Below are 12,602 nucleotides of genomic sequence, written 5' to 3' on the forward strand. Positions count from 1 at the left end.
AAAGAGTTGTTTTTTGACCGTTACACACAAATATGCAATCCACCCTCTATCCCTATGGATGCCACAGAGCTCATCCAATTCCCCCCACTTTGTTCTGATTTCATGCTCACAAACAACCTCTGGATTATAATTTGGCTTCCCATGTAGAGTTTCCAACAGGAGAGAATGCGCTGACCAGTCAACATGGACATCTGGTTCATTTGGCAAGGACTGTCCTCTTTGTATATGAATGCATTGGTGTTCTGGTTTATACATCAGTCAGTTCATATACCCCAGGGGCTAGAGAGGTGCTCATTCTCCCAGCTCTCACTGAGGCTGCCAGTGAGGTCCTGCTCCCCTTTGTTTGCACCTTCACTCAGCCCAGGCTGAGGACAAAGTATCTCGAATCGGCCACATCTCCTCCAGATTCGAGCCCATCTTGCTTCAGACTTAGTCTTCCTCACAGGAAAAAAAGAAAAGGGCTTCGGACCCACAATCTGTGCTGATGTGCAGGATCTTTCCTCAGGATTCTCTCTCTTCTTCAGAAATACGGCCTTTGCTGAGGAAACAGTTCTTATCTCCCCATACCACAATTCCTAGCCCATGTGTTTATTTACCTTAGTAATCATTTCCAAAGGCTGAGGATTAGGAGGAATACTTTCAGAGAACACGGTTAGAGCTGAGCTGAGTCTGGCAAGGGCCTGCCCTGACAAGGGCTCAGGTACGATAAAAATGGAAGAAGAAAAAGGAGACCAGCCTCTACCTGGTTTGGTTAGTCTTGTTGAAATGCATGCCTGGACAATTTCTGGAAACCCTAAGGCCTCAACTCATGATTTTGGTAGTTCTGTGGGTGTTCTTGGGGAAATTTGTCTCAATGGGCTGATTTGAGTTTTAGGAAAAGTTAGGGGCTGAGTGAGTGGAACCCCTGTAGAAAGTGCCTAATAGATGAAGGCTGGCCTGGAGAGAGGCCTTGAATACATTTTCAGGCTGACAGGAAGAGCCACAGAAAGTAAAAAGGAAGGAAGACAGGATGGGTGAACACTACTGTAAGAAAAAAAAAAAAAGAAACCCTGAAAATTTGAATTTGGTGGAAGGAATTAAGCATTTATCCTTCCTTTCTAGTAGGAGCTATATTTCAAGGTACCAGTTAACCCTAGCTGATAAGGAAAAGCCCCACCAGAAGCATTCCTGCATAGAGGTAAGAAGGAATTACACAATAAGGAAAACAATATTTTGGAAACTCTAATGAAAATACAGATTCGGCAAGGAGCTTCAATTGGTGTTAAAAAAAAGTGTTTGGTGGATGGTTATTTGGGGAGCTGAGACATGTGTAGTGTGGAAGCAATATATCACAGAAAGCTTTCCAGTGGCAAGGTGGAAAAAAAAAAACGTGCAATGAAGAAGTCAGGCTGTCATCACTCTCATATCCTGGGATCAGACTTAGTGTTACTAATAGACACTCAACCAGATATTATGTGTCCTCTGCTGTGACTCAATATGGAGTATACAATAAAACCTACGATCTGTTCTAGACAAATACAATTAACTGGAATATATAGTTTAGATATAACTTTTATTTTATATGAAAAGCAGAAGATGGAAGAACAAGCTGAACAATATTATATGGAAGCAGTCAGACAAATTCGAGGGGGTAGGGTATTCTGTAAGACACATGACCTGGCATCTTCAACAGCCAGTGTCCCGGAAAAGGGACTTAAGGGATATCATAAGATGTGTTATATGGATGGCCTTGGGCTCGATACAGATTTGGGCAAACTGGCTGGAAAGAACATTGTTTAAACAAATGGGGACATTTTAATATGGATTGAGTATTTGAGTATTAGATGAAATGAAACTTTCAGAAATCATAAGGTGACTGAAAAGAAGGTTTCCAAGGGTATAGTTAGCGATATGCCATTTTGGCTAAAATCTTACATACTACATCTAAGCATAGAAAAAGATCCACAAAGATGGTAATGTTGGTATTGAAATACAATTGTTTTTCTGAGGTATTTTTTATTGAGGTATAATTCATATACCATAAAACTCGTCCTTTTAGGGTATACAATTTAGAGGATTTTGCTGTATTCATAGGGTCTTGCTACTATCATCACTGTATTGTTCCAAAACAGCTCTGTCACCTCCCAGAAAAGCCCCATACCTATGAGTAATCAGCCCCTTAACTCCTTTTCCCTGCCTCTAGCAAGCAACAGTCTACTTTCTGTCTCTATGGATTTGCTTATTATGAATATTGCGTATATATGGAATCATACAGTATGTGGTCTTTTGTGTCTGGCTTCATTCACTTATAATGTTTTCAAAGTTCATTCACATTGTAGCATATATGAGTAGTACTTCATTCCTTTTTATGGCTGAGTAATATTACATTATATGGATATATCCCACTTTATTTATCTGTTCGTCGGTGGATGGACCTTTGGGTTGTGTTAACATTTTGGCTATTAGGAATAATGCTGCTATGAACATTTGTATACAAGTTTTTGTGTGAACATATGTTTTCATTCTTTTGAATATAAACCTGAGAGTAGACTTGTTGGTCACATGGCTTATATTTGGAGGAAATGCCAAACTGTTTCTCAAAGGGCTGCGCCATTTTACATTCCCACCACCGGTGTATGAGGAATCCAATTTCCCCACATCCTCTACAACACGAGTCACTGTCCAACTTTTCTATTACAGCTGCCGTACTCTGCATGAGGGGGTATCTCATTATGGTTTTGCCATTCATTTCCCTGATAGCTAACAGTGTTGAGCATCTTTTCATGGGCTTATTTGCAATTTGTATACCTTTGTAGAAGTGTCTAAGTTGGTTGCCAATTTAAAACTTAGGTTGTCTCTTTATTATTGAGCTGATTCTGGATACTAGACTCTTATCATTTGTATGATTTGCAAGTATTTTCTTACATTCTCTGGGTTGTTTTTTCATTTTCTTAATGGGTGTGTTTGTGTTTTGAAGCACTAAAGGTTGATAAAGTCCAACTTAACTATTTTTTCTTTTGCTCCTTATGCCTTTGGTGTCATATCTTAAAAACTGTGTCTAATATAAATTCATGAAGATTTAGCCCTACGTTTTCTCCCAAGAGTCTTAGAGTTTTAGCTATTACACTTAGGTCTTTGACTCATGTTGAGAGTTTTGGTATACAGTATGAGGTAGGTGCCCAACTTCACTCTTATACGTGGGTATCCAGTTTCCCCAGAAACATTGGTTGAAAGGACGATTTTTCCCCCCACTGAATCGTCTTGGCACCCTTATCAAAAATCAATTGACTGGGGCGCCTGGGTGGCTCAGTCATTAAGCGTCTGCCTTCAGCTCAGCCCCTGATCCCAGGGTCCTGGTTTCAAGCCCCGCATTGTGCTCCCTGCTCAGTGGGAAGCCTGCTTCTCCTCTCCAACTGCTTGTGTTTCCTCTCTCCCTCTCTCTCTCTGTCAAATAAATAAAATCTTTTAAAAAAATCAGTTTACTGTAAATATATGAGTTTATTTCTGAACTCCGAATTCCGTTTTATTCATCTGTATGTCTCTATGGCAGAACCATGCAGAGTCTTGAATATTGTAACTTTTTGGATAAATTTTGAAATGGAGGAGTGTGAGTCTTCCAATTTTGTTCTTTTTCAAGATTGTTTGGATCTTCTGGGCCCCTTGAATTTCCATTTGAATTTTAGGATCACCTTGTCAATCTGTGCAAAAAAGGCATTTGGGATTTTGATAAGGATTGCCCTGAGTCTGTAGATCAATGTGGGAATTATTGCCATCTTAACCCTAAGAAATCTTCTAACCCATGAAAACAGGATGTCTTTCCTTTTATTTGGGACTTTAATTTGTTTCAACAATATTTTTGTGGTCTTCACTGTTTAAGTCTTACACTTCTTTGTTAGATTCATTCCTGAATATTTTTTTGATACTATTATAAATGAAAATATTTTCTTAGTTTTATTTTTTTTGCCAGTGTATAAAAATACAATTGATTTTTAAATCTTGTATCCTGTATTCTTCCTAAAATCATTTATTAGTGCTAATTTTGTGTATGTATTTGTGTGTGTGTGTGTATGTATTCTTTAGGATTTGCTATTAGGAGATTATGTCATTCACAAATAGAAATAGTTAAAGAATTTTTTCCTTCCTTTTCTGGCTGTTTTTTTGTTTTGTTTTGTTTTGGTTTTTTTTTGCTTAATTGCCCTGGCTAGGACCTTCAGTGCGATGTTGAACAGACGTGTCAAGAGCAGACACCTTTGCCTTGTTCCTGATGTTAGGGAGAAAAGTTTTCAGTCTTTCACTATTAAGTGTGATGTCACTTGTGGGTTTCTTGTAGATGGCCTTTATCAGGTTGAGGAAGTTCCTTTATATTTTATAATTTGTTGAGTGTTTTTTTTTTTTCAAAGATTTTATTTATTTATTTGACAGAGAGAAAGAAACAGCATAAGCAGGGGGAATAGCAAACAGAAGGAGAGGAGAAGCAGGCTCCTTGCTGAGCAGAGAGCCTGATGTTGAGCTCAATCCCAGGATCTGAGCTGCTAAAGGCAGATGCTTAACCAACTGAGACACCCAGGCACCCCTTGTTGGGTGTTTTTGTTTTGTTGGGTGTTTTTTATCATGAAATGTCAAATGTTTGTTCTGTGTTTGTTGAGATGATCACGTGGTATTATGCTCTATTCTATTAATATAGTGTGTTACATTAATTTTCATATGTTGAACCAACCTTACATTCTGTCATAGTATACATTCCTTCTTATATGTTGCTAGATTCAATTGTCTGATTCCTTGAAGATTTTTGCATGTAAATCTGTAAGGGATATCGGTTTTTAATTTTTTCTTGTAATATCTTTATCTTGTTTTGGTAGCAGAGTAGTAATGGCTTCCTAGAATGAGTTGGGAAATGTGCCTTCCTCTTCTATGTTTTGTAACAGTTTATGAAGGATTAGTGTTAATTTTTCTTTAAAGATTTATAGAATTTACTGGTGAAGCCATCTGGTTCTGGGCTTACTTTGTGGGAAGTTTTTGGTTACTATTTCAGTTTCTTTACTTGTTATAGGTCTTTTCAAAATTTCTATTTCTTCTTGAGTCAGTATTGACAGTTTGTGTCTTCCTAGGAATTTGTGCGTTTCATCTAGGTTATCTAATTTATTGACATATATTGTTCATAGAATTTCCTTATAATCATTTTTATTTCAGTAAGGTCACTAGTATCGTCCCCTTTTTCATTTTTGTTTTCAGTAATTTGAATCTTCCATCTTTATTTTCTTGGTCAGTCTAGTCAACATTTTATTAATGTTGTGGATTAAAAAGTATAACCAACTTTTAAATTTCATTAATATTCTCTGTTGTTTTCTATTCGCTATTTCATTTATTTTAGCTGTAATCTTTATTATTTCTGTCTTTATGCTTGCGTTATGTTTGGATTGCTCTTCTTTGCTACTTTCTTAACACGAGAGGTTAGATCATTGACATGAAAACTTCTTTCCAAATGTAGCTATTTACGGCTGTATATTTCCATATGAACATTGCTTTCACTGCATCCTGTAAAGTTTGGCATGTTGTGTTTTATTTCCATTCATTTCAAAGTATTTTCTAGTTTCCCTTGTGACATTTTCTTTTACCTGGTGGTTATTTATGAGTGTGTTGTTTAATTTCCAATTATTTGTGACTTCCTCAGATTTCCTTCTGTTAGTGATTTCTAATTTCAGTCCATTTTGGTCAGAGAATATTCTTGGTATTGTTTCAGTCCTTTCAAATTTATTAGGACTTGTTTTATGATCTAACATATGGTCTGTCCTAGAGGATGTTCCAGGTGCATTTGAGAAAGCTGTGTATTCTCATATTCTCGGGTAGAGTGTTGTGTAGATGTCTATTAGATCTAGTTGGTTCGGAGTGTTTCTATCTTCTATTTCCTTGTTAATCTGTCTAGTTGTTTTACCTATTATCGAAAGTGGGTTTTTCAAGTTGGCAACTTTTGTTGAATTATTTTGGCATCCCAAAGGCCTCTGAGATTCTTTTCATTTTTCTTTGTTCTTTTTTTCTTTCTATCCTTCAGACTGGATAAGCTAATTGAACTATTTTCAGGTTTGCAAATACTTTGTTCTGCCTGCTCAACTCTGTTTTAGAGCCCCTTGAGTGTTTTCATTTCCGTTATGGTATTTTTCAACTACAAAATTTTTACTTGATTCCTTTTTAAAAAATATAGTGTCTACCTTGTTATTGGTATTTTCTATTTAATGAGACATTGTTCTCAAACTTTCCTTCAGTTTTGTAAACCTGGCTTTTTCTCATTCTTTGAAAATATTTATAATAGCTTGTTTAAATCTTTGTCCTTTCAGCCCAATATCTGGGCTTCCTCAGGGAGTTTCTATTGATTGCTTTTCCCTGCAGTGTATTCATCTATATTCCTGTTTATTTTCATGTCTTGGAAGTTTTTACTAAAAATGGACATTTTCATTTTTAATTTAAAAAAAAAACAGGACATTTAAAATAATATCATATTATCTGGCAGTCTGGAATTCAGATTGGCAGTCTGGAATATAATCTGTAAATCTCCCCTCCCCAGAGTGTCTTATACCTGTTGCTATTTGTTATTGTTTATTTGTTTAGTGACTTTTCTGAACAAATTCTATGAAGTCTGTATTCTTTGTTGTATATGACCATTGAAGTCTCTGATCAATATATTAGCTTAGTGGTCAGTCAATAATAAAAGAGATTTCCTTGGAACCAATAAGTCTCCCAGCCCTTACACAGGAGTTCAGTGTGTATGTTGGGACATACCTTCAACACTCAGCCAGGCAGTTGACAATTCTTCCTTTTCCTTTAGTTCCTGCTTGCACAGAGCATCAGATCAGTAAAAGTGAGCTCTTAAGGTCATTGCTGATCATGTTCACAGACCTGGCCATAAGCACAAGCCCACATATGTATGTGGCTTCTAGAGTCCCAGGAATATACAGATCTTTTTATAGCTCCTATGGACGTTTTGTTCCCATCATTTTTTTTAAGCTTTTTATTTTTTAATTTTTATTTTTTAAAAGATTTATTTATGTATTTTAGAGAGAGAGCATGGGGCTGGGGCAGAGGGAGAGAGAGAATCTTGAGCAGACTCCCTGCCAAGTGTGGCATCTAATGTGGGGCTCCATCTCACGACTCTGAGATCATGACCTGAGCCGAAATCAAGAGTCGGATACCCAACCAACGAAACCACCCAGGTGTCCCCATTTTTAGCTTTTTAGTTGGTCTATTATTTGCCCCAACCATTATCCCATAATTCAGGCAGCTGTGAAGTCAGACAATTACCTCTTATTGTTTTAAACAAATGTCCTGGGGAGAGGGTTTCTGTACTGGATGAACCCTGAGTTACTCAAATAAAGCCATCTTGCAAGTGGGGTCTCCCAGGGAGCCACCAAGATAGGTCAGATAATGGCAATTCTTTATAAATTGAGGCTTTAAAGAAGTTCCAACTCCATTCTGCCTCTCTGGTGGCTGCCAAACTGCTGAATTTTCACTGTAATTGTCGACTATCGGTTTTCAAGGCTGCTATGAAGCTGGAGAGAGGTACATGGGAATAGAGCAAGTTAAATGATCATGAACTCATAGTTCTTCCTGCGTTTCAGCTGTTTTTTTTCTTGACTAAATGCTCTTTGGATTGCTTTGTTTAATTTCCAGAGTTCTGAAAAATTGAGTCTAATGATTTTTGCTACTTTTTCCATCGCCGTATGGAGGAGAGCATTTGGAGGTTCTTAGTCCACTGTTTTTGCTAACATCACTCAGCAGCAGTAATCTCTTGATGATGGGCATGCAGTGTTTAATTTTGTAGTTTGGGTTTGTTTACATTTTCTATTTTCCCACAATACACATGTGATATATTTGTAATAATAACTGGTCGTTTATAAAAAGAAAAAAAAATTTAAAGTCCATGGAATTTTACTTGCCATTTTAGTAAATTTGGCTGTTCACACCAGGGGCCATAAGTTAAAAAACTTTATATTCTTTTAATTTTCCCTTATTAGTTTCTTTTTTTGTTACCATTGTCAATTTACCTCTAGTGCTGAGAGAGAAAGCCTTTAAAATTAAAAGCGTGTCTTTTTTTCTGGGGGCAGCAAAGAAAATGATGTGGTTGGTGACTGTGACTTTCCCAGTTAGTTTTGAGAGAGAGAACTCCTTGGGGTTGGGGGGATCATGGCTAGAGTAATCATATATCCTAGTTTTCCCGGGGGCGGAAAAACCAGTTTATACCTGTTGTTACAGGATAATTATTAATAGCACCCACTTCATGTTCTTAAAGGTGTCCTAGCTTGGATTATAAATTTCATGGCCAGCACTAGTTATTGACAACAGCAGGAGGTGAGGAAGCCAGCAGGTGACTCAGGGACAGCCACAAGAGCAGAAGACATGGGGAACCAGACCGATACCAACAATGGACCTGGAGATAAACAGCTGAAGGGCTTGAGCATGGCTCCCCGGCAAAGGCATGGAGGCTCCCACTTCAGTTTCTTAAGTATCTCTTGAACTCCCGTGTTGGGTGAGTTCGTGGTTCAAGCTCATTCCTTCTAAATTACTACAAAACAATCACTGGATCCTACTCCCACCTGCTTTGGCTCACAGGGGAGCTCAGGCCCACCGCCAGGCTGTGGCAGCCATTTCCCATGGATTGCTGGTAAGAGCAGCCAGCTATGTGGCAGTCCCTCTCTGAGCTCCCTGAGCCAGAGTATGGCTTGAGATTTACGGTGGTGAGTTACCTGGTGGAGGAAGTCCTGCTCTAATGGTCTTTGTGCCACTATCAGTGACTTGGTGGAAGCCTGTTTGGAAGTTCAGGGCAAGAAACTCACAGTGGCTGCCAAGGTCCAAGGTAAGGGATCCAGTTTGCGAGCACAGAAGCTGAGTCCTGTCACAGATTTGTGAGACCAGGTTCCCAGGATTCAGGGTGGCTAGTAAATGCAAAATCTGGCTGCGGTGGTTTCCTTTGGATGCCTCCAGTTTGTGGGCAGGCATCCAAAGGAAAGGTATCTTTTATTAGCTTTTTAAGTTTTTGGAGGAGAGGGCACCAGACAGAATTCTCCTAGTCTGGGTCTCTGCGTGTTGCTCACTGGCAAAATAAAATACGACAAATCCCAGAATCCAATGTGATTGCCATAGCAATATAAACCCTTTCTACAAAAGAAATATTTCAATAAAGTTGTAAGGAAAAAAGGGTAAAGTCATCGCTTGAATGCCTGTTCTGACCCTCTCCTGCTGTCACGCAGGCATGGGCCTGGGACATTGATGATGCAAAGCTTGTTCAAGAAAGAATTGGTGATTAGATGTGAGGCAAATTGGCAGGTGGGGTCAAACTACTCACGTAATACTAACCAATATTGGACAAGAATCAGCTGGAGGGAGAATTGTTTAAAAGGTATTCTTAGAGTACCTAGAAAATTGTCTGCCCATTTATGGCTTTTTCCTCTTTTATTCAGTTAATATATTGAATTACATTGATCGATTTTCAAGTGTTGAGCCAGTCTTTTGTTCTTGGGATTAACTCCCCTTGGTCATGATATATGAATATTTTTATGTATTGCTACATTCAATTTATTAATATTTTGTCTGTTTATGTATCTATGTTCATGAGGGATATTGGCCTGAAGTTTTATTTTCTTGTAACTTCTTTGGTTTCATTATTGGGGTATAGCTGGTCTCATTAAAATGAGTTAAAAGGTGTTCCCTCCTCTATTTTCTTTTATAAATATATAATACCTATATTATATATATATAAAATATATAAAAATATATAAATTTTTATATATTTCTATTTTATTTTATATATTATATATATTTTTTAAAGATTTTATTTATTTGACTGACAGAGATCACAAGTAAGCAGAGAGGCAGGGAGAGAGATAGAGGGAAGCAGGCTCCCTGCTGAGCTGAAGGCAGAGGCTTTAACCCACTGAGCCACCCAGGTGCACCCCTCCTCTATTTACTTAAAGCATTTGTGTAAAATTGGTATGATTTCTTCCTTAAATATTTAATGAAAACCAGTGAAGTCACCTAGAGTTTTCCTTGTGGGAAGATTATTTTTTTTTTTAAGATTTTATTTATTTATTTGACAGAGAGAGAAATCACAAGTAGGCAGAGAGGCAGGCAGAGAGAGAAGGGGAGGCCGGGTCCCTGCTGAGCAGAGAGCCTGATTCGGGGCTCATTCCCTGTACCCCGAGATCATGATTGAGCCGAAGGCAGAGGCTTAACCCACTGAGCCACCCAAGAGCTCCTGTGGGAAGATTTTTTACACTCAAGTTATTGAGTTGTAATTTACATGCAATAAAATGCACTAATGTTGAGTACACAAGCAGGTGAATTTTACAAATGTATAGATCCATGTAATCACAGATGCAATCAATTCTATCACCTTTAAAATTTCCTCTGTGCCCAGGCCCAGGCACTATACCTTCCCTTCATCCTGGGCTACCTCTGACCTGCTCTCTGTCACTATAGATTAGATTTGCATTTTCTAGAATTTCATTTAAATGGAATCACTGTTCATCATTTCTTTCTTTTTTTTTTTTTTTTTTTGAGATTTATTCATGCTGCTGCAGGTGGTGTTAGTTTTCTTTATTGCTGACTATGGTTATGCCACAATTTGTGTATCCATTTATCTGTCAGTTGACATCAGCTCATTTTTAGATTTAAGCTATTATGAATGAAGCTGCTATGAATATTTATGTACAAGCCTTTGTGTGAACATGTGTTTTAATTACTCTTTGGTAATTTGGGGTGGAGTTGTTGAATTGTATGGTTAGTGTATGTTTAAAGGGAATTGTCAAGGTGTTTTCTATAGTGTACCATCTTATATTCCTAATAAATGAGTTTTAATTTCTCCACATCTTTTCCAACACTTAGAATTGTCACTTTTTAAAACTGTAATCATTCTAGTGGGTACTAGTGATAAATTATTATAGTTTTAGTTTGCATCTCCCTGATGATTAATCATATTGTATATCTTTTCATGTGCAGATTGACTGTAAATCTTATTTTGTGAAGATTTCTTCAAATGCTTTGCCCACTTTTAAATTGGATAGTTCTCTTATTTAATGAGTTGTAAGATATATTTTTATATTACATACTTATTATATTACTTTGATATTATACTATAATTTTATTACTATTATATATCACATATATATTCTGGATACAAGTCCTTTACCTGAAAAATGTGTTGTGAGTACTTGCTTTTTTAAAGTATCAATTATTACTGCAAATTATGTTTTTCAAGAACTTTTTTTCCATTTCATCTAGGTTGTCAAATTTATTAGCCTAAAATTATTTAAAATATTTATTTTATTGTCCCTTTGATATCTATTGGGTCTGTGGTGATGACATCTTTCATTCTTGATATTGATGATTTGTGTTCTTTATTCTGGAGCAGTCTAGCTAAAGATTTGTCCTTTTTGTTGATCCTTTCAGAGAAGCATTTTTTTTTAAACTTCGTTGATTTTTCCATTACCTCTCTTTTCTTTTGTATATTTCTGCTCTTTATTATTTCTTTCCTTTTATGGATTATGGGCTTACTTTGCTTTTCTTGTTCCAGTTTTTTAAGGTGGAAGCTTAGGTCATTGAATCTAGTTTTCCTCTTTTCAATAAGATTTCAGTTTCCCCTTAAGCACTGAATTAGCTGCATCCCAGAAATTTTAATATACTGTATTTTCATTGTCATTCAGTTCAAAGTATTTACTCATTTCCCTTATAATTTCATCTTTAATCCACAGATTATTTACTTTTATTAATTTTCTCCTATTTGGGGTTATGAAGAAGATATGAAAGAAACAAATTCTGACATCTGATTTGACATCTGATTTGGAGCTAGACATCTATGGGTCTAATAGCTTGCTTGTGTTTGTTGCCTCATGCAGCATCCCAATACAGCCAGCTTGCTCCCAGGCCCCATAAGCACATGGGCCCTTTTGTTGGCTCTTTGAAATTTCATGCTGGGTGGAACCTCTTTCAAATTTTACACTGATAGAACTTTCCCTTTATAAAATGTTGCACACTCACGGGGTGCCTGGGTGGCTCAGTGGGTTAAAGCCTCTGCCTTCAGCTTGGGTCATGATCCCAGAGTCCTGGGATCGAGCCCCACATCTGGCTTTCTGCTCAGCAGGGAGCCTGCTTCCTCCTCTCTTTCTCTCTCTGCCTGTCTCTCTGCCTCCTTGTGATCTCTGTCAAATAAATAAACAAAATCTAAAAAAAAAAAAAAAAGTTGCCCACTCACTATTCACTCTCTCTATTCTGGACTTTGTCCCAGAGAAAGCAGTCTTCCCCACCAGTTACCTTGGGATTTCTATTCTCTGTGATTAAATAATATTTCTTTTATCTTACCAAAGGATTAATGTCTTGTTGACATCTAAACATAAAGTTGGAGTGTCTCCATGCTGTGATGGAGTTGCTATAACGGGGGTTTTGTGAGTTCTAATTGAATGACTTTGTGGTTAGAGACTATATTTTATATGATTTCTGTCTTTTTACATTTGTTGAAACTTAAACTAGTTTATATATGTTTGTTTTTGTTTTATAGTGGTGACTATACCGCATGAAGTTGAAAAGAGTGGTCATTCTAAAATCACTGGGAATAATGCTCTACAAATGTCAATTAGGTC

General features: G+C 37.2%; 1 protein-coding gene across 1 annotated transcript in view; it reads left to right on the forward strand.

Annotated features, from left to right (window-relative positions):
• Window positions 1–8,344: 8,344 nt before the first annotated feature.
• Window positions 8,345–12,602, forward strand: part of MEST (mesoderm specific transcript) — a 40,722-nt gene continuing 36,464 nt past the window's right edge. Inside the window, exon 1 of the mRNA XM_059171875.1 lies at window positions 8,345–8,632. Coding sequence (XP_059027858.1) covers window positions 8,622–8,632 — 11 coding nt within the window. The 5' untranslated portion in view covers window positions 8,345–8,621. The remainder of the gene's footprint in view (window positions 8,633–12,602) is intronic.

Source organism: Mustela lutreola, chromosome 4, assembly GCF_030435805.1.
Source record: "Mustela lutreola isolate mMusLut2 chromosome 4, mMusLut2.pri, whole genome shotgun sequence".
NCBI classification, from domain to species: Eukaryota; Metazoa; Chordata; class Mammalia; order Carnivora; family Mustelidae; genus Mustela; species Mustela lutreola.